Source organism: Terrapene carolina, unplaced genomic scaffold, assembly GCF_002925995.2.
Source record: "Terrapene carolina triunguis isolate 2854851 unplaced genomic scaffold, T_m_triunguis-2.0 Scaffold21, whole genome shotgun sequence".
NCBI lineage: Eukaryota > Metazoa > Chordata > Testudines > Emydidae > Terrapene > Terrapene triunguis.
The window spans coordinates 22,460,440-22,486,073 of record NW_020664372.1 but is presented as its reverse complement, the minus strand read 5'-3'; the positions used below and the strand labels follow the sequence as shown (position 1 = coordinate 22,486,073).

Sequence of the window (25,634 nt, the reverse complement as noted above, 5' to 3'; positions counted from 1 at the left end):
AGGGGGGGCTAGAGGAGACATAGGAGTCACTGCTTCATCTGGGGAAGACAATGGCAGTCCTGTTGGTTCCAGTAGAACCACTGGATCCGAAGAGTAATGTTCCTCCTCCTCTGGCAGATCCAGGGGCAGATCTGAGCATCCCCTTAGAGGGGAGACAAGTGGTGACTCCCTGGCATATCAGATCAACTTTGCAGGAGAGTACAGGTCCCAAGACCCCCAATACAGCCAGTAGGAAGAATCAATAGGTGGTCGTGGGGGCCCCCACAGCATGTAGGATGACCAGATATCCCAATTTTATAGGGACAGTCCCAATATTTTGGGCTTTTTTTAATATGGGCTCCTATTACCCCCCACCCCCGTCCCGATTTTTCACACTTGCTATCTGGTCACCCTAACAGCATGGGGTACCAGCGCCTCCGAGACAGATGATGCAGAGGTTGATCCCAAACTGGTGCAGGTCTCCTGGGTGGTGGTGGACATGTAGGGTAGGGGAAGAAAGGTTCATCAAGTGGTTCAGACTCTCTCAATGGAGAGATGCCTGATTCTTGTTCCAGTAGGGGTATCACCAGTGCCATTGGAGGGGAGATATATTCTAAGTATGGGATAGGTGATAAACTCCTTCCAGTGGTCGAGAGGCCCGATGGAGGGGGGGATTCCAGATCCAGCTGTGGCCCCCTTACCGCTGTCCGTGCCGTGCCCCTCTTGGCCCCCCCCTACCCAGAGCTGCAGCCCCGCTCCGAGCTCTGGGGGTGGGATGGAGGGAGCGCAGACCGGTAAGGGAGGGGCACGACTCTCAAAAGTTTGGGGACTGCTGTCCCAGATCTATACATTTACTTTTAGCCATATTAAAACACATATTGTTTGCCTGTGCCCTGCTTGCAAAGCAATCCAGATTGCTCTGTATCAGTGTCACGTTCACTTCATTATTTACCACTCCCTCATTTTGTGTGTCATCTTACAACTTTATTACTGATGATTTCATGTTCTCTTCCAGGACATTGATAAAAATGTTAAATAGCATAGAGCCAAGAACTGATCCCTGCAGGACCTCACTAGAAACATACCCACTCAACGAGGATTCTGTTTACAATTATATTTTGAGACCTATCAGTTAGCCAGTTTTTAATCCGTTTAATGTGTGTGATATTAATTTTATACCTTTCTAGCTTTTTAATCAAAATGTGTGCTGCATCAAATCAAATACCGTATAGCGTTGATGTAATATACTTAGATTTCGATTACTTTTATCAACTAAACTTGGAATCTCATTAAAAAAAAAAAGATACCAAGTTAGTTTGACACAATCTATTTTCCATAAACTCATGTTAATTGGTATTAATTACATTACCCTCCTTTAATTCTTTATTAACTGAGTCCCACATCAGCTGCTCCATTATCTTGCCCAGAATCAGTCAGACTGACAGGCCTAGAATTCCCACATCATCCTGTTTACCCTTTTTTAATATTGGCACAGCATTAGTCTTCTTCCAGTCCTCTGGAACTTCCCCGGTGTTCCAAGATTTATTGAAAATCAACATCAATTATCCAGAGAGCACCCAAGCCAACTCTTTTAAAACTCTTGGATGCAAGTTCTCTGGACCTGCTGATGTAAAAGTGTAGACATTTAGTAGCTGCTCTTTGACATCCTCCAGAGTTACTATAGGAATGGAAAAGTATCATCACATGATAGGAAACTTTACTAGTTTGTATTACCTTGTTTCAATATGGCTGTATTAAACACACTATCAATTGAATTAACACAAAGCAGATTTCTTTATACATTCTATTAACAGCCAACATTTTTGATCCACCCAAATGAATCACGACAGTCAACCCATATGGAGCAAAAATTTACCAAACTGGAATGTGGAAATACTTAACTGTGAGATGTAATAGTAATAAATAATGAATAACTTTCTTACCACAGAGCAAGTCTCTGCTCAATTTCCTTTAGAAAAGTGGTGTGAAATTTGTGCAAAGGTTCAAAGTTGGAGAAGAGGAAATTCTTCAGTGTTTCTGGCATATAGTCATCTTTACTCACTGTGCTCTGAAACCACTGGAAGGAAAGAACAAAGTGATAAAGGGGAAGGCTGGGAGCAGGGCCTGTCATTTACTCTATCTTTGTGCAGTTACCTACAACCCTGGCTGGCCTCTAGACTACAGTATGGCTCAGATTTAGGACAACATTTAAGAAACTACTTAAATCCCATTGAAGTTGATGAGACTTAAGCGCATGCTTTTGAATTGGGCCCTATAAATGTAATAATAAAAACAGTAGTGAAAGGGGTTATTTACTTCCTTACAGTTAATCCACCAATTCAAGGTATATACAGAATACATTTACTGCAGTGATACTGTATCCTGAGGTCACAGTTCTATTTCCTTTCTATATTTGTCATGAAATGTGATGTCCCAAGATAAATATAGAAAAGTACCCTGCACTACTGAATTAATTTAGCAGGTAATTCAGCTACTGTGGATTCATTTACTTCATTGTACTGAAGTAGGAAACTTAATTCCAACCACTTAAACTAGTTATTAAAATGTGAAAGTAGCTACTGCAAGTGGCTCTTATAACCGGGTTTGCTGTGGCTCAGATTTTCAAAATTTGGCCTCTGACTTAGAATGTTTGACTGTAGTCTGATTACCTATTGGTCCAAATTCAACGGAAACCAAATCCAGCTCAGCACCTCTGAAGTTCAGGCCCTAGATCGGGGTGGCCAACCTGTGGCTCCGGAGCCACATGCGGCTCTTCAGAAGTTAATATGCAACTCCTTGTATAGGCACCGACTCTGGGGCTAGAGCTACAGGCACCAACTTTCCAATGTGCTGGGGCGTGCTCACTGCTCAACCCCTGGCTCTGCCACAGGCCCTGCCTCCAGTCCACCCCTTCCTGCCAGGGTGCTGGTGGGTGGGAGGCGCTGGGAGGAGCGGATGCGGGGAGCTGATGGGGGACTGCTGACGTATTACTGTGGCTCTTTGGCAATGTACATTGGTAAATACTGGCTCCTTCTCAGGCTCAGGTTGGCCACCCCTGCCCTAGATAGATGAAGGTGGTCACTCAAAGTTAGAGAAAGTCCAGTTAAATGGAGGTCCAGAAGTTCAAGATCTATGCTGGTACAAGCAGAGTATAAGTAGGTCAGGATCAAGCCCTACTGTTTAAATTTATAATGGGATCTTAGATCCACTGGGATCAATTCTGCTTTGCCCCATTATCCCTTTGTGCTGTGCTTGTGGTGTAAAGGGGCTATAAATGCAGCAATGTAAGAGGGGTTGTTTGGATGGCATAAAGCTGGCCTACCCTGCTTGATGATCTCACTCCCTCCTCATAGTACCTACTGTGCTCTAGCTATTTTTGATAGACCTTCAGTGGTTCATAGGGGCCTGTTGAAACTGCCTGTAAATTAGAGCAGCCTTGAAAACTGTACCGGTTTAAACTGGCCCAGGTCCACAATACAGGGAGACACTTCGTCCTTCCCTCTCACCTACCCACACACTGTTCCAGTACTGCACACAGTTCAGGTAGGACAGATAATTGGTGGCATTGTACATTTAAGGCACTTTTGTTACAGTCCCCCTATAGATCCATAAAGAACATTATTTAAGGGCAAGTCTTGCTTGCTATATTCATGGAAAACTCACACTGAAATTAATAGGCATTTTCTGTGTGCAAAAGAAGAGCAGGTTTTGTCTGAATGATTTATATAGGATTCTTATTCTGAGTATATGTTAGAAGATAACAGGCTGTTTAAAAATATTCTTTAGCTACTTACTGAAAAATCAGAACATTTCAAATACATGTTAAAACTTTTCTTAGACTGAACAGGTCTAATTGGTAGGGGAAGTAGAAGTGGGTGGCAACCTAGGTAGCAGTGACCATGAGATGGTTGAGTTCAGGATCCTCACAAAAGGAAGAAAGGAGAGTAGCAAAATACGAGAACCCAGGGAACTACAGACTGGTCAGCCTCACATCAGTCCATGGCAAAATCATGGAGCAGGTCCTCAAGGAATCTATTTTGAAGCACTTGGAGGAAAGGAAGGTGATCAGGAACAGTCAACATGGATTCACCAAGGGCAAGTCATGCCTGACCAACCTGATTGCCTTCTATGATGAGATAACTGGCTCTGTGGATATGGGGAAAGCAGTGGATGTGATATATCTTGACTTTAGCAAAGCTTTTGATACTGTCTCCCACAGTATTCTTCTAGCAGGTTAAAAAAATATGGATTGGATGAATGGACTATAAGGTGGATAGAAAGCTGGCTAGATTGTCGGGCTCAACGGGTAGTGATCAATGGCTCGATGTCTAGTTGGCAGCTAGTATCAAGCGGAGTGCCCAAGGGTCGGTCCTGGGGCCCGTTTTGTTCAACATCTTTATTAATGATCTGGATGATGGGATTAATTGCACCCTCAGCAAGTTCGCAGATGACACTAAGCTGGGGGGAGAGGTAGATAAACTGGAGGGTAGGGATAGGGTCCAGAGTGACCTAAACAAATTGGAGGATTGGGCCAAAAGAAATCTGATGAGGTTCAACAAGGACAAGTGCAGAGTCCTGCACTTAGGAAGGAAGAATCCCATGCACTGCTACAGGCTGGGGACTGACTGGCTAAGCAGCAGTTCTGCAGAAAAGGACCTGGGGATTAGAGTGGACGAGAAGCTGGACACGAGCCAGCAGTGTGCCCTTGTTGCCAAGAAGGCCAATGGCATATTGGGCTGTATTAGTAGAAGCATTGCCAGCAAATTGAGGGAGGTGATTATTACCCTCTATTCAGTACTGGCGAGGCCACACCTGGAGTATTGCATCCAGTTTTGGTCTCCCACTACAAAAGGGATGTGGACAAATTGGAGAGAATCCAGTGGAGGGCAATGAAAATGATTAGGGGGCTGGGGCACATGATTTATGAGAAGAGGCTGAGGGAACTGTGGTTATTTAGTCTGCAGAAGAGAAGAGTGAGGGGGGATTTGATAGCAGCCTTCAACTACCTGAAGGGGGGTTCCAAAGAGGATGGAGCTAGGCTGTTCTCAGAGGTGGCAAATGACAGAACAAGAAGAAATGATCTCAAGATGCAGTGGGGGAGGTTTAGGTTGGATATTAGGAAACACTATTTCACTAGGAGGGTGGTGAAGCACTGGAATGGGTTACCTAGGGAGGTGGTGGAATCTCCATCCTTAGTGGTTTTTAAGGCCCGGCTTGAGAGAGCCTTGGCTGGGATGATTTAGTTGGTGTTGATGAACAGAAGGCAATAAAACGAGTCAAAAAAATAAATACAATTTCCTAGGTGAGCTACTCCTGTTTTAGGGGACTCCATTACAAATATTATCTGTGAGCTTCCAATTAAAGCCACAAGGTCTGAGCATATTTTCAATTCCTAGAAAGTTTTCACTGTACCTGTTACTGACTAGCCATACAGTAAATGTCTACCCTCTGCTTTTTGTGTAAATCTGAAATTCTGTCCTCACTGGAACAATACCCCTGTGCATAGCATAGGGGGCAGAAAATAAAATTATTGTAGAATAGCTAAAGAGTAAATGGGGCAAATAAAATACCACAGCTGACTCCAGCAGCATATGTTTCATGAGTAATACTAAAGTAAACATACCGATGTAATGACTTCAAGGTCCTTCAGGTAAGTTCGCTCTGTGGTCGATACTTCTTTAGCAATGAAGTAAGCTTTGTCAGTTGGAAATCTCTGTAAATTGCAAAAAATAAGAAGTTTTGATCAGCTTTAGGGGGCCAAGTCTCCAGTAGAAAAGAGACTCTAGGCAACAATCACTAGGAGAATTACAAACTAGCGAGCCTTGCTTGTGCTTATTATGACTGCTTGCTGGAACTTCCCTGTGGAAAATCCCTTAAGAACATCCTTGCAAACAATAGCTGTCTAGGAGTTTGGAAAAGATTTCTTACTGCTATGGTTATTTGCAGGATCCAGTTATTTCTAGTATTCCTCTCAACTTATTACACATTTCTGGAGCAGGATGTATTTGAAGCTGAGATGACGACTTTTTTGGACAGTTAACAGTTAGGATCAAACATAACAAACACCTTAATGAACAGACAGTGATCTATTCATCACATAATGTGTGTTCACTCTTCAATACACATCTCTTCACGTGATAAACATTTACTGCAGAATACTCTCCAAAATGCCCAAACTAGTTTTTCCAAAAGGGCGGAGTAGGTAGGGGATGAAAAGGGCTGGGAGAGACAGATATAGACTTCGAACTTCAGAAAAATCTCTCCTCCGTGTTTCATAAAAGGCAAATCTATCCATATCAATCTTACACTAGGGAGACATTTAGGTTACAGCAGCAGTGACCAGCCTTTACAGCTTAAGGGTCCAACATCTTCTTTCAAAATGGTCAAGGAGACACAATCGGTACTTTCAGACAGATTCTCTGCCCTATTCTGCTCCCTTTGTGCTTCTCAGGTGACACAAAGGGAAAGGAAAACATCCACAAATCCCTTGTTAATATGCTCCATCCCTCCCGCTGTTGGTGTAGAGGACATGTCAGAGACAGTGATGGACATTGGCTGGCATACACAAAGCTCTGGCTATCCCTAGCTAGTGTACCACTCCAAGGGAACCATTGCCGGCTGGCATAAGAGGGAGCAATCACTAGGCTGCTCAAACTGGGGCTGGGCACAGAATCAGGAAGATGTTGACTGGTGTTGGTTCTCAATGTCTCCTCCAGTGCCCTGTATAGCTGAGTGTAGAAGTAGTCTTTTCCTAGACAATCCCCTAGGCTCAAGTAGAGCCAGCCAAGCCCCTATCTTGCTCTTCCTGAGACTCTCACAGGTCAGTCAGCAATGGAGCCGCCAGAGTTATGCTACCAATGGGGTCTAGTCCATGACTAGGGCTCCTAGGCTCTAGGGTAATATGAATCACAACATACCACCACCTTCCCCTGCAATGCACCAGGCAGCCAGCAGGGGAGCTGCTATGCAGCTGCAGCAAGGAAGAAACAGCAGCTGCTCAGAACTGCTCCTGGCTAATACCAAAGGTGCTCCTATAGCCCTAGGAGAAGCGGGGGGTGGAGGACATTGTGGAGGTGATGCCCTCTATCTCCTCACTATAGTAATGGGGCTGACTCAAACACTTCAGTTTAAAAACCATAGGCTATGGCTCAGGGAGCACACATTTTCCATTCATAATCAAATACAATTTTTTTTCTTAACACAGTCACCCTGGAGGGCCCAAGTTGGACACCCCCGCTTCTACTCTTAACATCACTTTGCTCTCTGAAGTTGAGCACTTTGTCAAAACAGACTATTAATAAATTTCTTTAAAACGTGCTAGACCTGACTTGTAGGGTCAGAGCAAAAGGCCACTGAAATCAGTCACTGACTTAGATGGAACTTCGGATTAGGCCCTTAGAGCAGCAAATTCTTCTGTGGCTCACTTCTGTCCCATTGAAAGCAATGGGAGTTTTACCACTGGCTTCAAGAGGAGCACAATGAGGCTCTGGGATAGCTTGCAAGCTGTGGTTTGGTGCATCACATCACAAGACAAACAGCCCCTCTCTCCGACTATTTGTTAGCTTTTTTGCAACCCAGCATAAAAAGATCTTTCCTTCTCTTGTAACAAATGAAGAGGGGATGGGAGAGTGTCAGGGATCTAGAGATGTCAGCCACATACCACATTTCCGGCAATCAAAACATCCAGGGGAGAATAGGGTGAAGTCAACCGCAATACCTTTCTCCTGACCTCTTCCTCATCATCAGTCCTGATATACGATGGGTCATTCATCAATGGGCTGATAAGTGGAGAAGACTGCTTGGCATCAGGGCTCAAGTTTGGAGATAATGACATATTTGCCACCACTGGTGCTCCTTGAGAATTGATTGAGAGCTCTGAAAGATGAGGGCTGCCAGTCAGAGAACCTGCTAAAGAAATGATACAATAAAAATGCAGTTAGTATGGGACATCTCCAGGCAGCTAAAAATGACAGAATCTTAAACCACAGTGTGGAAATTATGCTAAAAGGCACAAGATCCCAGATCCTTAGCTCGTGTAAATGGACGTAGTGTCACTGAAGTCAATGGAGCTGCAACCATTTATATCAGCTGAAGATCTGGCCCCATGCTCATTTAGTTGATAAAACTGGAAGAATTACAGCCATTATAAAACTAGAGAGCCAGGTACAAATAATTCAGTTGCATATGTTAATATTAAATATCAATTCATGATGAGCTCTTCACCATAGCATCCTACTCTATGGAAGAGAATGTGTAGAACAGATGAATGTTCTCAGTTTTACAGTTAGTTTAAAACACAAAGATCATCATAATAAATAAGCCAACCTATGGCTCCTGTTTTTCCTCCTACAACATAACTCCAAAATGCAAATGACCTAAAGTACTTCACTGGAAGCTGTGGGAAAGATATTAGAACAAGTATATCTAGAGGGAGTCTAGGAAAAACTAGGACTTTCTATGGCAGTATTGTACTATGCAAAGTCAATCACATCTAAAATGGAGGGAGAAAACTACTAGCTTCCCATTTCTACACACAGCAGAAGAACATATATTATTATACCTTGTAGGGTCATTCCAAGCTCCTCTGATTGTTTGGGATGGAAATGCTAGCATTACATTCACACAAGAAGGTATTCTTTTTAACACACAAAGCATGACAATTTAGTTGATCACAGCCATAAAGCCCCATTATATTTTGTATAGTAAAAAATTATGACAGTAAATTATACTTCTGTAGGTTGAGATATACTAGCCTTGAAATTAGTGTTTTGTCTCTTGGAAGGCAGCCAGATTACTGACTGTGCAAATGAAACAGCTTGCCAAAAAAACCCTCAGCATCTTCCCAATTAAGCTGAAGACGTGCCATGAAAAGTCAAATCTGTTAAAAGCTATGCTACCATGAAATGTTTACAGCCCATATTGTTTCGTTTGGGCTTCATACCTTAAAAACTTCAATGGAGAAACTAACAAGCTATTGACTCCCATAGCTATGTTGGCCAGAATGAAAGTAAATGCAAATGTTTGCATATCCATATATTTAAGGTCAAAGGCTTTTCACCATGAGCACTTTTCTGGAGTATATTATTTAACTATTAGTTCCCCTGTTACTACAACACAACTCAGACACTCCAATAAATAATGGCATCAATACATAGAATTAGGCCAGTAGGATGAGTGCAAAACATTTCGTGAAAGGACTCAGGTTTATTGCTACACCATACTTATTTTTTTGCATCCCAGAAGTGTACATATTCATCCTAGTGTACAATGTTATTTGTTTAGATATCTATGACAATTATGTACCCTATTATACAACGAAGACAAAGGAATATTTGCCTGAAATAAAAAGTTTTTATATTACTGTAACTAGCAAGAAAGAATTTACCCACAGTTCCACACTAAATCATTGCTCAGTGAAATCTGAGAGAAACGCCATAGGTTGTTACACAACTGTCAATTTTATTGACACTAGTACACACCTGTATACAATTTTTTCAAAGGAAATGGAATTCATCATATAGTGAAACAGATTAGTAGTGAGGTTGTAGGTTTAAAGTACTAAACTACACTTTATAAAAGACATAGGAAAAGTGATATCACTTCTGACGTAAGAAAACAGAGAAATTCTGGCACTATGCCGGTCACACGACAGTGAATAGATCATTTGCGCCTCTGTGAGAAAGACTCAGGTGTTACATGGTAGAAATTGAACACCACCTCCTATGAGACATAACTGAGGCCCTAACATTAATGTAGGGGAAAATCTATGTCAAACTCAATTTGACTGATGTGGTTCGAACTGTAAAATACCAGATGAAGGAATTAACTTAAAATGCTTCCCAGCTTAAGATGTGGGCGCTCATAGCTTGTAAGAGGTATCATTGTTAGTTTCCTCATGGAGCACAACATTTAGCATCTGCTCCATCAGTGAAAGACTTGCAGAAAAGATACTATTTATTTTAGACATTTGGTATTTTGCAGAAAAGTAAAATACTACATTCTCATTCAGGGGCTAATAGGAACATTAATGATGACCAAACTCAAATCCAAACACTACCACCGACAGACAGGAGTGTATTTATGCTAATGGTTTCCCATTTTACATGTTGAATGATAACTACAAGTTAAAACTAGCCCCAAGGGAGTGGTTATTACATGGAAGTGGCCCAAAACACTTAGTGATGCATTAACAGGTCTTGATTACTACAAATATAGTCTAAACACAAGAATAAATTGGATTTTGCTTTTGTCAAAATAAGTAATTGACTTGCTCTACTGTGATAAAGCAAACAGGCCAGGAAGAAATGAAAAGGAAGGTCCTCCCTGCTCAGGTTGTTGGGTGCTCTGGGCAGCATACTTCTCAATATTTGCAAGATGAGCTTTTAGAAATTTGTATTTTGTAAATGAGGGACCATGTTAAATGCAATTATGCATGTGGATCCTCTCTATCTTTTTATGGTGATTAGGTGTAAGTACCCTACATTAGTCATAGGGTCTTCTCTCAGCATCTCCTCTGAACTCTTATCATACCAGGGTAAATACAGATATGCTTTATTCATTGACTACAAAACAACAGGAGCAGAAGTGAAAGGACCAACATTATTTAAATAATACAAAAATTGCTCATGTCACATCCATTGAGGTTCTTTGATTAATGAAAATTTAGTTCTCTCTCAGCCACTTTATATCAATTATCAGAGATAAAGTGATGCTGGTTGGATCACTAAAGCCAAAAGGTTACTATTAATTTTGCCAGTTGTTTGCTCATAATTTGGTGCATTTTTATTTACTTAGACTGGGCTTGGGCTCATTCATCACATATATAGAACTATAGGGTCAGTCATCTAAGAGGGGGTGTATTAGGTTAATCAAAAACATTCCTGTGTTATCTAGGGCACAGTTAACATTACTAGCAGTCAATAAGGCCCCAGTTCAGGAGAGCATCCCTGTTCTGGATAGCACTTAAGCATGTGTTTAACTGCTGCTCTGGAAAGTGAAGAATTCAGCAAGTGCTTAAATTCTTTCCTGAATCAGGACCTAAGCAAGGTAGTGGCTGTTCAATGTAGGATTAACCACTCCAGCAACTAATGATGCTCGTTTCCTTTCAGAATTTTCATTGTATGTCAGAATATCCAGTCAATGACAAATACATCTGGGTTGCTTTCTTAGTTGCATTGAGCAAGCTTAGTCCGATTCATCTGACAAATGCTGGGGTGAGAGACAGGATTTCAGAATGAAAATAAATATCAACTGAAAGGGAATGTGAATAACCAATGAGAGGATAAGAACATAAGAATGGCCATACTGTGTCAGACCAAAGGTCCATCCAGCCCAGTATCCTGTCTCCCGACAGTGGCCAATGCCAGGTGCCCCAGAGGGAGTGAACCTAACAGGTAATCCTGCCATCCATCTCCACCCTCTGACAAACAGAGGCTAGGGACACCATTCCTTACCCATTCTGGCTAATAGCCATTAATGGACTTAACCTCCATAAATTTATCTAGTTCTCTTTTAAACCCTGTTATAGTTCTAGCCTTCACAATCTCCTCAGGCAAGGAGTTCCACAGGTTGACTGTGCGCTGTGTGAAGAAGAACTTCCTTTTATTTGTTTTAAACCTGCTGCCCATTAATTTCATTTGGTGGCCCCTAGTTCTTATATTATGGGAACAAGTAAATAACTTTTCCTTATTCACTTTCTCCACACCACTCATGATTTTATATACCTCTATCATATCCCCCCTTAGTCTCCTCTTTTCCAAGCTGAAAAGTCCTAGCCTCTTTAATCTCTCCTCACATGGGACCCATTCCAAAAGATACTAGGACTTTAAAGTCTCATGAAACATAAGGACAAGGTGGCATAATGAGTTAATATCTTTAACATACCTCAAACAACCGAGGTTAAAATACATCTTCCACGCACAAAGCAAAATGGAGCCATTGGTCACAATCAAGAACTTTGTGGATATGTTACATGACCTCTTCAGAACATACACAACTATCTGTTATTCTCCCCTTAGGAGAGGCCTATTGCTGGTATAGCAGGGGTATGGTATGACAGGTCGGAGCTGGAGTACATTACTGCTGGAGGAGTGGGAAAGGTTGTATACAGCACTTGGGTACAGTCAGGGCTCTTAGTGTCCTTTTCATGAGACCAGGTATAGTTAATTTAAAAAAACAATAACCTACAAATATTCCTAAGCAGAGACATATGATAAATATTTAGAAACTCTCTCCCTCATGTGAACTCTTATTAAGGATGAAAGTCTCAGTCCTACTACTAGGGATTATAACTGTGCCTGGTCCCTGTGTGGGCACAATGGCTGGGTGGAGGGGTAGAAGACTTCTGTGCCAGTCTCCCCTTCCACGTCTGCACAACAGCCACCTACAAATCTGATCCTAGAGATTTAAATCTGTAGCAAGATATTTCACCCTAACATTGAAAGAACAGTGCAAAGTCGTCAACCAATGTTAGACAGTTGTGAAAGAGGTGGATGGGATTTAACACATCTTGAAGCCATTCTTCCCCCACTTCCTCTATCTCCCAAAATTGGCAAACAACAAGCTAATGCCATATAGAGTTCTGCATCTATTTCAGCAACAAATGCAAATGCAACTCCCAGCCACTACATGTTTTCTGTTTGCATAGCAGAGAAAAGCAGCACTGGACTGGAGTCTGGTTTGTGCTCCTCCTCTGTATAATTCAGAAGATGTAAAATTATATGATGTAAAGATGTAAAATACGAAAAAGACCAGTGGAAATGTTTTCTACTGAAAGGGATTTAAATTCGAAGCATTACTAGATAAACTTTGGAAAAGCTGCAACACAGACTCACCCACCCCCTCAAAAATAGTGATCAAAGTTACTTTATTTTTAAGGTTTATACTTTTTAATTACATAAAATGCATTCCAGTCAGAAAAATGACTGTCAACACATGTAACAATGTGGGATTCCATATTTACTCTCTCCTATGGCCTAATCTAAAACCCATTGAAGTTTAGTGAGAGTTTTTCCAGGGAGGTGGGGGTGGGAGTGTTTCCTAAATTCCAGGTGTGGATACAATCTGAAAACCAAGCTGTGTTCTCTCTGTCCCTTACATCATTGCCAGTAATGAAGATTCTCTAATCAGAATTTATCTGACAATTTTGTCACTGCTATAAAGGCAGAATGAAATCCAGCTCACTCTTCCATAGCTGTATTGGCTCTTACTGCTAACCGTAGTAAAACTCTTTGGTCAGTAAAATAACAGATAATACTTAGCACATGGGGAACAGATAGATTAAATAAAATCTGTTTTGCATATTCACTTTTCTGACAACAGCAGTGCTTTAAATTGGAATGGCATTAAATATGGCTAAAACTAAGTGTTCTAACTGTAGCAGCTACACAAGTTATGTTACTGCTGCTGAATTATCAAGACTTTGGATGAAGGGCCCATTCTGCTCTCATTAAGCCAAATAGCAAAACTCCCATTGACTTCAATGAAAGCAGGCTCAACAGCAATATGATTGCCAGTTTATTGGGCTTACCTTTCTCTTCTGATTAATAGTGCTTTTAAATAAAGTTTCGCACTTGGACACAGTTCCTTAGAATATAGGTCTTGAGAACACAGCTATGCATTAATCACAGGCTCATCTGCAAACAACCCTGAACCTAATAGCAATGAATTTGGAGAAGGAAAAAACAAAAGATCTTAGAAAGCAAGGTGATGTCACACATAGCCAAGAGCCTGCCTTGCTTTGAAAAATGAAGGAAATGGGAAGAAATATTTGCTTCAATTTAACAGCTGCAAAATGTATGCCCACAAATAGTGTATCAAACCGAAAAAACAAGTTCTCTCATATCAGGACAAAGCTCCAGCCAACAGCTGGACAGAACAGTTAAACCAGTGACAGTTTTACAGCAAGATACCAGTTAGAATGAGTAAAAGCCTTTGGTAGAGGTAACAAAAACAAAAAATAAACAAAAATAAAATTAATACCATGCATACACATTTAAATGAGTTTGGCTTGACATGCTCATATAGTCATCGAGCTTGGTACTAGTTTAGCAGCCAGCAACCCCTCCAGTTGGTACAAGTCCATGCTTTATTGGTATACTGTAGTATTAGACAGTGGTGAGTGTGAAATCAGACAGTAACTGCTGCTGTTGGCCTACATCAGGGTATTCTCAAATCTTACAAACAAAGAATAAACATTACAAACTGGGGGAAATACAAAGTCATGAGACATTCCTCTTTCCTAACTTTTATCTTTCCATTTTTGCATAAAAGACAGAAATAGAACAGTTTGTATAAAATTCCCTCCTTACACTTACATATAAAAAGATTAGTTTTAAAAATATGCATATGAAACAATACTAATAAATAGCTACCTACACATTCTAGTGCATCCACCCCATATAAGCTCATGCCACAGATACTGTCCATTTCAACAAGACATCTCCTCAAGACTGCAGTGATCCTGCTTAAAAGCAATTGCATATTGATTTGATCATTCTAAGTGCAGCCTTCATTAGAAAATGAAGGGCACACCAGTTCTGTGTGCTCTACAGGGCCCAAGTACTCACAGTGAAGGTCACTCCCCCCCGCCCCCTTTTCTGTTCTCTAATGTGGTGTGGTTTCTATTCTTGAAACCTCACAACCCAGGGATCTTGCATTGTCCAATTGTGAAATGAAGTGTGTTCTTCGAGAACAGGATCACTGTAATAGAGGAAATAGGTATTCCCAGTACAAATAGGTATTTCTGCAGTAAAAGGACATTGAGACAGTGCCCCAAACAATGCAAGGAACAGAAGATACATCATGCTTTGAGAATAAAGACAGAACATTGAAAAGGCTTTTCCCCCCAGAGAGGTACATGCTGACAAAACAGTGCATAGAATGAAACAAAAAATGTTTCTCTTTAAACGTTATTAAACAAATGACAAAAATGAGAATGAAGTCCCCAGCAATTTTTGATTAAAAAATGTTAATTTTGTCTATTAAAGACTTTATTTGAAAAGATACATATAGAAATCAGGAAAGGGTTGGATGAATGAAATACTGTCAAGCTTGTGAATTTTTGTTAGTGGTTCAAGTCAATTTCTCAGCAGGAAAGGTAAAAAATAAGGAATTCAGCTAATCAAAGATTTTAAGTGCTTACTGGAAAAGCAACAGGCTTTGAGCGCTAACATTCACTGAACTAAGACAGACCTATCTTTGAGCTCTTCATAAATCATCACAGGCAAAATGACAATTGCTTTCTTTTTACAAACCAGATTTGAAGCATTTGAAAGGAAACTGCTAACCTGGTTTAACAAACCAGAAAGCTTTAGTCTTGTGAAAATATTCACGTGCCATCATCTCTTCATGTTCTATCAATGACAGCTTGAATATTACTAGTTCTAGAGCTAGCTTTTGCCAGTGTGAGCTTTGATATTTTTACTGTTCTTGGGGAATCAAGTATGTTTTTTTTTAACCCTATTCTCCTCTAGAGCAAAACCACCATTTTTGAAGTATTTACTATCATGTCATATTTTTATGCACCTATGTTTTCCTTCTTTTAGTGTAACAACAATCACCCTATTTACATTTGTACTTGTTGAAAACACACCCATAAACACCCAGCTCAGCTAGGCCCAAAGGGCTTCTCAAACTTCATAAAATTTGAAAGAAAGTGCTGACTGCTTTTAATAAAAAAATAATAATAAAAAAACACGCCCCCACACATACTTAATCCCACATGGTTTACAGAGGAAAACACAGGAATAGCATAGGGAATAAAAAAACACTAAGAATTGCTTTGTAATTAACCTAAGTGAAACTGCATGTATATCATGCCTTTGATTTTTAAGCAGAAATTCCACTTTTAAAACCAATATCAATGGCACAATATAGCCCTGCTGTAGGAAAGGAGATTGCAGATGCCTTTGTTCATGGACCATGGAGTGTACAGCAGACCCTTATAAATTAGTGTCTCTTATAAATTAGTATACAATGTTTGCCTGCCTCTAGGTATATTTCATTGACTTTAGAAGCACATACTGTATTGAAATAGTGTAGGCAACATTTATAATATATGGAGATATACCTATCGCATAGAACTGGAAGGGACCCTGAAAGGTCATTGAATCCAACCCCCTGCCTTCACTAGCAAGACCAAGTACTGATTTTTGCCCCAGATCCCTAAGTGGGCCCCCTCAAGGACTGAACTCACAACCCTGGGTTTAGCAGGCCAATGCTCAAACCACTGAGCTATCCCACCCCCCTAATTGGTTTAAATTCCCAATCAGTATTTCCTTCCCTTCCAGTCTAAAGACAGCTTAGGCAAAATTCTTACCTGAGGTAACTTCATTAAAGTCAATGGAGTTACTAACTCCAGGAACGATTTCAGTCCCATATCTATTTGTGAGAAAAAACAGAGTTGTCTACTTCACTCCTGGTTCCAGGAGCTGCAATGCCTTAAGCCATTTGCAATGAGAAATCCAAAACGCTACCATCATTAAGGTTAAGATTTTGTCACGGTTATTTTTAGTAAAAGTCACGGACAGGTCGCGGGCAATAAACAAAAACTCATGGAAGCCTGTGACCTGTCTGTGACTTTTACTAAAAATAATGGGGGTGCCCTGACTGAAGCCCAAGCAGGGGAAGAGAGCCTGAGCCCCTCTGCAGGGAGGGGTGTGTCCAGCACCCACCACCAGCAGAGGCTGACAGCTCTGCCCCCCCGTGACTGAGAGCTCTGGCCCCACCACACTAGCGCTGAAGTGGAAATTGTCACGGAGGTCTCTGAAAGTTAAGGAATCTGTGACTTCCATGACTTCGTGACATAATCTTATCCTTAACCATCATCAAGTAAGTGAAACCAATAGAGAAGGGCCATGTTCTTCCGTTCCTTATGCACCAACAATTTTTGATAATAACTACTTTTAATTAGAGAAGGGTATTTTACAAACTTTTTATTTTTTGTCCTATGAGATCCCATTTCTGCAATGTACAAAATTGCACACACCTCAAGGACTTTTCCAGACTCGTAGAGCCTGGGAGAGAAATGCATTAAGGGAAACAGAAGGTGCATAAAGAAATTATATTCTTTGAAAAGGGGAGCATATCGGAAAACTAGAGGTGACACTGGGCACCTTTAATTTGTGTACATTTGAGCACAGAACCTACTTCCCTCGCATTCATTCCTCATTTCAACCAGTAACTACAATCTTACTGGTTTAAGTGGGACTTGTCTAGTACATAGGCCTTGGCCTGGTCCTCTACACAGGGGTGTCACCCACTATGATTACTACATATGAGCAGAGAATCCAGGGAACAATGGAAATAGTAACTGATTTTCTTCAGTAAGAATAAATTTACTTTGTTGTGAAATCATTTTTAGATATCACTATGATGCCCCAGAGTTATTCAATCATGGCTTTTAAAAGAGCTGGTCAGTCTTGCTACTGACGGAAAGGGCTATATAAGAGCTAAGTATTATTAGTATTATTATTACTTGTTGAAAACAATTTATTAATCAGATTTTACCCTTTTCTTCTGTTGAAGAATTGTCTTTTAAAGGGTCACAATTTGCAATAATTGGTTATTCTTAACTGCTCAACAAGTAGTTTATTTGAGCAGATTTGGGCCTATGGGTTTCTGTGAATTGTTAGTGATCTCTCCGCTGAATATCTGATATTCAGAATCCTGGTTGCCTCAGTCACATTTTATAGTCTGCTCCCTGATTCCATGTCCTATCCTTTATACACAAGAGAATTGCCTGAAGAATCATTGGGATGGTTGAATCTCTCAGAGAGATAGTGGGAAACACTTTACAGAGACACAAGTTGGAAGTCAACAGGGCTAGAAGATGTTAATGTTGAAAATATTTTTTCCCATCCTCTTTTGCCCAAGAAATAACTTTATATTTGACTATATACAGGGACCCCCAAATTTAAAATTGATGGAGAGGAAGAAACAGAAATCAGATTTTACAGATGTTTAGCAGATTTTACATTCAGTTTTCTCTTGTCACTTTCCCCCCAAGTAAACGCATGTATAAATGGAGAGACCAAACAAGCACTTGCAGCATGAATACTATTGCTCCTCCAGCACAAATAGGATTGTTTGCACAAATGAAAGTTGCTCCCCAAACATCTATGCAAAGAAACACGAATGTTCATGATAAACGGCCCTGGAGCAGTCACATCAAATCGTGAGTCACATTTAGTGAACTAATTGACAAATAGAAACAAACAAAAAGTGGAAAAGTGTAACAGTTATGTTTTGTTTCGGCAAATGGGACAATGTTCCAAAAGAAAGTGTTATCATAATTTACTGACCTAATTTCATATAATCTCTAAGCTTTTAGAAACTTCATAAGTTTGGCTGAATTTCCTGAGTTATGGAAATGTTACTTCTCATAATGGTTATCATGAGTCAATTTTCCATTTGATTCCAGCTCACATAAAGTAAGCACAAAACGAAGGCAAACAGAAATCGTTTTAGTCAGTTGTATGTTGACATTTTTCATATGTATGAAGTACAATTAGGGATTTGATTAATTTCCTTTGCAATTTATATTTGATGTACATCATAATCTTGAATGTGACAATAAGCTTTAGGCAGGTATGAACCATACAATGGATGAGCTGCAACAGAAATAGCCATATCTGTTGACATGGGGATGAAACTGGATAGTACTATTTCGTTTCAAGAGATCATCCTGAGAAAATGGACCATTCTGTGGTTTATAAGGAAAACGTATTTGTTAGGTACAGAATGTGGACCAGTTTAAATCAAATACAGTGCAGCCTGACTATCCAGCTCTCAGGGTATGTCTACACTGGAGCTGGAGGTGTAAATTCAGCTTGAGGAGATATACCAGTGCAAGCTCTGATCCAGTTAGTGTGCTAAAAATAGCAGTGTAACCATGACTACAGGGATGATGAGATGGACTAGCTGCCCCGTACCTAGGGTCTCAGATGTGTTCATGCAGGTGGCTAGTTCATCCCACTGCCTGCACCGTCGTAACGACAATGCTGTTTTTAGCCCAAGTGCCATCACAGCTACTGTGAGTATGTGAACCCAAGCTGGAAATAGCACTGCCAGCTCCAGTGAAGACAGTCTCATGGTCCCTCCAGTTATCCAAAGCTCAATGTTATCCTAAGCAAAGTCAGGGCTCCTACGTCAATTTGTTACAATGAAATTAGCCAAACTTATTCAATGACACCCAGGTCTTCCAGGTAAACTAAGTTTTACTAAATGCTGATTTCAAAGAAACTAAGGAAAAAGTATCCCCAACAGTATCCAACATATAGGAGAAATGGAGAAAGCTTTTCCCAATAAATAGTTAGTGGATAGCTATGTATGGTCAAGTCCTTAGAGCAACAGACTAGTAGACAGAATCCATTCTATTCCCAACTCTGCCACTGTCTCTGAGTCCCTCTGTTCACAATGACTCACTGGGTAAATCACTAAAGTCTCTCTGTGCTTCAGTTTCCCCATCTAATATTCATGGGGGTGTCCCGAGGCTTAATTAATTATTGTGAATAAAGATGAAAGGTACAGAAGTGTGAACTGTAAGTATTATGGTATCATGAGTAATTTAGATGGGTGACATCCCAGAACCCACTGAAAAAGGTGTGAAGTATTAAACCATTTACTGTGACTACAAACAACACGTACAATGGCATTAGGTCAGAGGTATACTCACAGAGCCCATAGCTGACTTGCAGATTAATCAGCATCTCACATGGTTGATACTGACCATTTTGTTTCTTAACTTTTGCATTTTGGGAGAAGAACAAGAGTTTATACCAGTTTACTTGCAATCTTCAACCTCTTTCCCTCTCCCAACCTACTATTCTTTTCCCCCAGGGTCCCTTTGCATAGGTTCCACAGAAACCATCGACAGCTAAATTTAGATGGACCTGGTTTTATATGATAATATTCACTTGGACAGCTCTGTTTAAATTCCTGGCAAATCCCCAGATATAAGCTGCGTGTTTGAGGGAAAAACTTGGCCCATACACAGTTTTTAATTAAATGCTTCTCTAATGTTATTAAACTGCATTTCAGTGGCATATAGATGACTACCGCAGAGTGATTCATTTTAAATTAAACGATTGCCTATGGAATTAATTAAAGCTATTTCTGCAAACTGAAATAATTCTTAGTGTACATTTAAAAAAAACCTAAATACATAGTACTGTCAGATAAAAGGAAACCGTTGAAGAGAAATTTTGTACTCCATGTTGTTTGGAACAATATTAAAAGGAAAAGGTGAAGAAAAAATGCAGATACCTTTCATTAGCTATGACCTATCTCTTAAGCTGTCAATATTTCCAGGCTACTAGGGTTACTTTCACAACGATGATGTAAAATAACATATCCATTTTCTTTGTAGAAATGTCAAGATAGTAAAATTGGCTATTAAAGTAGTATTCGTTTGAGGACAGAAAAAAGTGTATGTGTAGTCAACATTACCTGTAAGATCTGATTTTTGCTTACCTCCAAACATGAAATCTAGTAACTTTTTATAAATATGGAAACTGATTGCAACTCCATCTTGGGAGTTCATTACTTGATCTTTAGACATATGGCTATCAAAGCAACTAATGCATGTCCAATTTGCTATTACTCTACTGTATAATAGAAAACAGTACAAATGCCAACAAAAGATTCATATGCACACACTATCCACACCGACAATTTTCTACAATGGACTTCGTTTACCTACATTACATCTTAAATACACAAAAGTTGAAGGCAGTCAATTTACAGCTATTCTAAGTCCAAAACAGAGACAACTTTCTTTAAGAATGATATACAAGCAAGCTTTTCCCTCAGTATAATCAGTCTGCAGTTTCTAGATTCATATCTTTAACCACACAGCCACCGGAATCATCACTCCATGCCACTTGCCATTATAACATCACTGTCTAAAGAAATGCTTCAACTTCATTTATGTCTAAAGCCAAGGTATCTATTACTAAAAGAGGAACCAATAAACTAAGGAATCTGGAAAGATTAAAACTCCTTATTTACAAGGCTACAGTCTACTGAAATAAAAGGTGAAATAAGTTTCTAAACTATTGTAAATTGATATTAAAATATCCTTCACTCATATTAAACACTTGTTAAAATGTGTTTTGATCAAGGCATTAGAAAAATTATAAAAACTTTTCCTATTTTCCTTGTTTTATAAAAATTAACTAACAAGATTCTGAAATTAACTGCCTAGATTAAAAAACCTTGTCTCATCACTAATCATGTGGGTACATAAATATTTGTGACTCACACAGTTCAGCTGAAACTTCTGTTCATTATTCAGTTCTGCCAAACTAAATTTATGTATTCCCCCTCCCCCCAAGAACATTTAATGATAAAAGTAAGGCTAATGTTTTAATCTGTGAAATGAAAGTTTTCACAGACTTATCCTCTCTCTGTAGCACACAACAAATGCTGCTATTCTATGTACAGTACAACACATTTGAAGGCAGTCAGTCTGGTGGGGAGCTGGCTCCATGAAGATAAAATTTCTTGATCCCTAACACACAACAAAAATTTGATAAGAGGCATTACCATACATTGGCGGTACTACAAATAATTAAACTACCACAAAATAACTAGATCCTGCTCAGATGAACGTTTGTTTCCTGCTCACAGAAAAAAAACTTTGATATTGCTGTGTATCGTGACGCTGATAAAATAAAGGGAAGGAAAAATGCAAACAACAGTACTGCAAATACGCTTTGTAACACATAGTGAAGGACGTAGTTGCTGTCTTTCAGAAAAGGCAATCTGTGCTACTCTTAATCAGCACCACTTTCATCTAAGATTCTTCACTTAAATCATCTCTTTAGTCTCTTTCTCTGTCTTTCAGGAGGAGGAGGAGGAGAAGGAATTCTAGAGTCTATGTCTCCAGATATGACAAACTGTATAACCCACTAAATAAAAAAACAAAGCTGCAACAGTTCCTGTACATGGATAATTTGTACCCTTACCTCAGCAATTCAAATGTGTTAGAAGATCAGCAAAACAAAGTAATTCTTGCTATAAAAAGGATTAATTAACCTTGTTCAAGGTTTCACTAAGACTTGATTTTGAATATCAAGTTTCCTGCATTTGACTGTAAATTAAACGTCATCCCTAACCCTACGAGGCACTGAAGAGCAGCTCTCCTTATGTGAGAGAAAAAAAATCATTTGACTCAAATAAAAGAGCACAATGCGCCTACTGCGATTTCATTTATATTTTTCCAAAATGAACAGTCAATTGTCACAGAAACCACCATACCTACCTACATGTGACTTCATATAAAGAACAGTCAAGTGTATATTTTCTATCTACCACAAAGATAACCAAATTAATAGTGGTTCTTCTCCTTCAACCCTTCAGAGAAGATACAACATTGTTGTTAGGCTTCCATTGCAACCTATTCTGATTACTACACCTCTTGCATCTCCTCCCTCCTTCTAAACAGCATGCTTAGTGTATTTGTACAAAATACTTGTCATCAGCCCCCAGAAGACCAAATCACTCTCACAAGTAACCACCGTATAAATGGTCTCAGTCTACAACTGGAACTCAGGCTCAGGTTCCTAGCAGCTAAAGACATGCACACTGTCTTCATCACCAAGACCAACAGACACATCTTCCTCTACCTCTTCATCTAGCTGAAGGCTGCCAAAGGAGTACTTATTCCTAGGTATAGGAGAGGAGCTCAGCACTATGGGATTTCCAAACACAAGAGGGTGAGTAAATGGGTTAACAATTTCTGAGTCTGAATCACTAGACTCTGTTCCACTGCTGGTGGAGCCCTCCATCATTTGGATGGCGGCCATGTGATCCATCATGCCACTGGCATATAAAGACTGCATGACTGGACTCTGCTTTGACTGTCCAGTACCTGACACCCCATTTGCCATAATTTTGCCTTCTAAAGGAACCGTTTTAACACGCCCCCCTTTACAATGTCTCTCTGATCTGTATTCCTGACCTGGTGTTGAGGACACCTGGCTCAGGATAAATGGGTCGGTTTCTGACTTGTTTCGCGCATTTTGAATTTTTTGCAAACGAGGCCTTTGCAAACCTGGAGAACATTTGCCATACCCAGGGCAGCTACAGGCATGAATATCTTCCTCATCACTCCTAGCCCTGCACTCATAGCCATTTTCTGAGACGTAGCCTTGAGAGCCAGTTCTATTCAAACTCATGTTAGGACTTGACCCTTTGCTACTGGGTGGCAGTGGAGTGGCCAATGGACTACGGCTGTCAGGGCCCCTAAACAGTTCGTCAACCAGTGAGCTGTGCCTTGGCATTCTGGGGCTCCCACCAACATAAAAGGACATATTAGCTGGGTTATCATCAATAGACTCTTCAGTGTCATGTTGGGAAGTCTTTATAGAGCCTGAGGAATCCCTATATCTAGTTCTATTACGATTTTCATCTCTACCGAGAATATAGGCACCACTGGTCAAATCACCCTCATAATTGTCATTTGTTTGGGAATGTGACCAGGTTATTTGTCCTCTGAGAAGGTCATACTCGCTATCTACATCACTGCAGTCAATAAAAGGAATTGAGGTGCTGCTGCCACGAGCAGCCCTGGATGCTGGACCTGTGCTTGGTTGTTGCGACTGAGATCTATTCTGTTGTGTCCTATCCTTAACGACCTCCTCTTCTTCCTCCATTGTCACCATCACCGCTCCATCCATCTTTCCACCTTCCTTAGGGCTCTTCTTCAGGGAAGGGCTCCTGCGCTGTCCAACATCTTCCGTTGAAGCTTTCAGTTCCTTCCCTTGCCAGCAGCTCTGCACCACTGGGGAATCCGCATCATCTCCAAATGTAAAGCTACAGCTCTGGAAAGAGAAAGACAGAAGAGAAAAAACAAGAGGGGAGATCATTAAGGAAAAATCTCAGTGTCTGCTAACAGCAAGAGCACCAGAGTCATGCCTAGTAACTTATAGATCCCATGTAGGATTCTCCTGACAACAGAGTTGGTAACTCATACTTTAAAAAATATGGAAGCCTCCAAGGATGAAGAGTAGATGATGGACCAGGAAAGAACATGAGCTAAGCATTGGCAAAAAAGGAAATAAATGTGCAAAAAGTTCTATAGATTATTGCAATTTATGATGATACAACACATATGGCCAATAACCAGCATTGTACAAACACCAACATGCCTGCACTACTTAAAAGAAGTTAGACTGGCAAAGGAGATGAATATCAAAAATGGTAAATTCAGTGCAGCCCAATTGCATACAAGAACAAAACTCCCAGAGTAGGTTCATGGGCAACCCCACATTCAACTGGTGGAAAGTCCCTACCACTAGTCAAAGGACTGTCTTCATTCCACACAAGCATGCCAGTACACATCCAGTGCTTTGCTCCCTCTGTCTAATCTGGTGTTAAAAATATTAAGCTATCTTTTGAATGGACTACAAATTGTACCTTCCCTGAGTTCACTAGAACAGCTTGCAATGATGATATGATTCTATAGGTAACCAACACAAATTACTAAGGCAAGCCAAAGGTTGTGCAGGTAGAAGTTTGCGGGCCACTTTAAATATATTAACCAGGCAGCTTGCACCTGCCACTTCTGCTTTGAACAGTTTCTATTTACTGTTAATAGAAACAGAACTAATGCTTGTGATCTACCAAAGATTATAACGTAAGAATTCTTAACTGAAATTCCTCTCAGGTCAACACAACAGAACTTCTTGTCAAGGACAAATGAAATTCCACTATCACTGACCTCTGGAAAAAACTCATTCCTTCACTCGGGGCAACCACGAGCAGAAATCTCGGAACCTGACAAGGGTTCCTCACTTTTTTGGCAACTGTATCAGTTCACCAGGCTGAGAGCTCGACTGTGCCAGGTAGTCCCTACTACTTCCGCCTTCCCATCCTTATTTTGCATTTTAAGCCACCGTGGGGATAAGGCTGCTCCAAACCCATGCTCTGTAGACCTTTAGTCTTGCTGTATTGTAGGTTACTGTGCTCAGAACTGAATGGCAAATGGGCAGTAGACGCACACAATGGACCAGCCATGATAGGGAGTGGGAATTACAGATCCCGAGTTACAAAATCCTGAAGTATTAGAATGGATAGACCTACCAGTGATTTGGAATCACTGTATCAGGGTATCTGAATCTTTAAAGTAGGTTAGATATAAGAAAAAGAATGCCCATGTAGTTTTAAATTATACTCCCCTAAATAGTGATTCAACTGGAAATGCTTAAAGCAAATCATATTGGGTTTCATCAACATTACTGACTTGTTTTGGCACCTCTGAATGCTGTTCTGAAGGTTGTGTAGTCAGACTCCTGATGGAACGAATCTTGCTGTGTTTCCTGAGAAAAATCACATTAAGAAGTTAAAGCCATATAATTTTTTTAATAAATAATCAGCAGCAGTCACTTCCTTAAGAAACAAAAGCACCAAACGGCAGCTTTATAAATGTTTGTCTTGAAACGGATTCACAATCTTTCTTTTTGTAAAATTTAAATGGAGAATGTTTTATATAAACACCATAAAAGAGAATGTAGGGCACTGAAGCAGAAATCTTCCATCGCCGGAACATGAGTCATAACACAAACTGTTGCCAGGTTCATTGTACATTTCAGCAGTGACTTTCAACTCACCATGACTCAGAATAATTCAAAGAGAATTGGCACTACCAAGTT

General features: G+C 40.2%; 1 protein-coding gene across 1 annotated transcript in view; it reads right to left on the bottom strand.

Moving 5' to 3' along the window:
• Positions 1-25,634, bottom strand: part of FARP1 (FERM, ARH/RhoGEF and pleckstrin domain protein 1) — a 150,174-nt gene that overhangs the window by 50,520 nt on the left and 74,020 nt on the right. The window contains exons 11-15 of the mRNA XM_029913092.1: positions 25,226-25,301; positions 23,564-23,804; positions 7,697-7,884; positions 5,603-5,692; positions 1,923-2,056 (exon numbers count right to left, since the gene is read on the bottom strand). Coding sequence (XP_029768952.1) covers positions 1,923-2,056; positions 5,603-5,692; positions 7,697-7,884; positions 23,564-23,804; positions 25,226-25,301 — 729 coding nt within the window. The remainder of the gene's footprint in view (positions 1-1,922; positions 2,057-5,602; positions 5,693-7,696; positions 7,885-23,563; positions 23,805-25,225; positions 25,302-25,634) is intronic.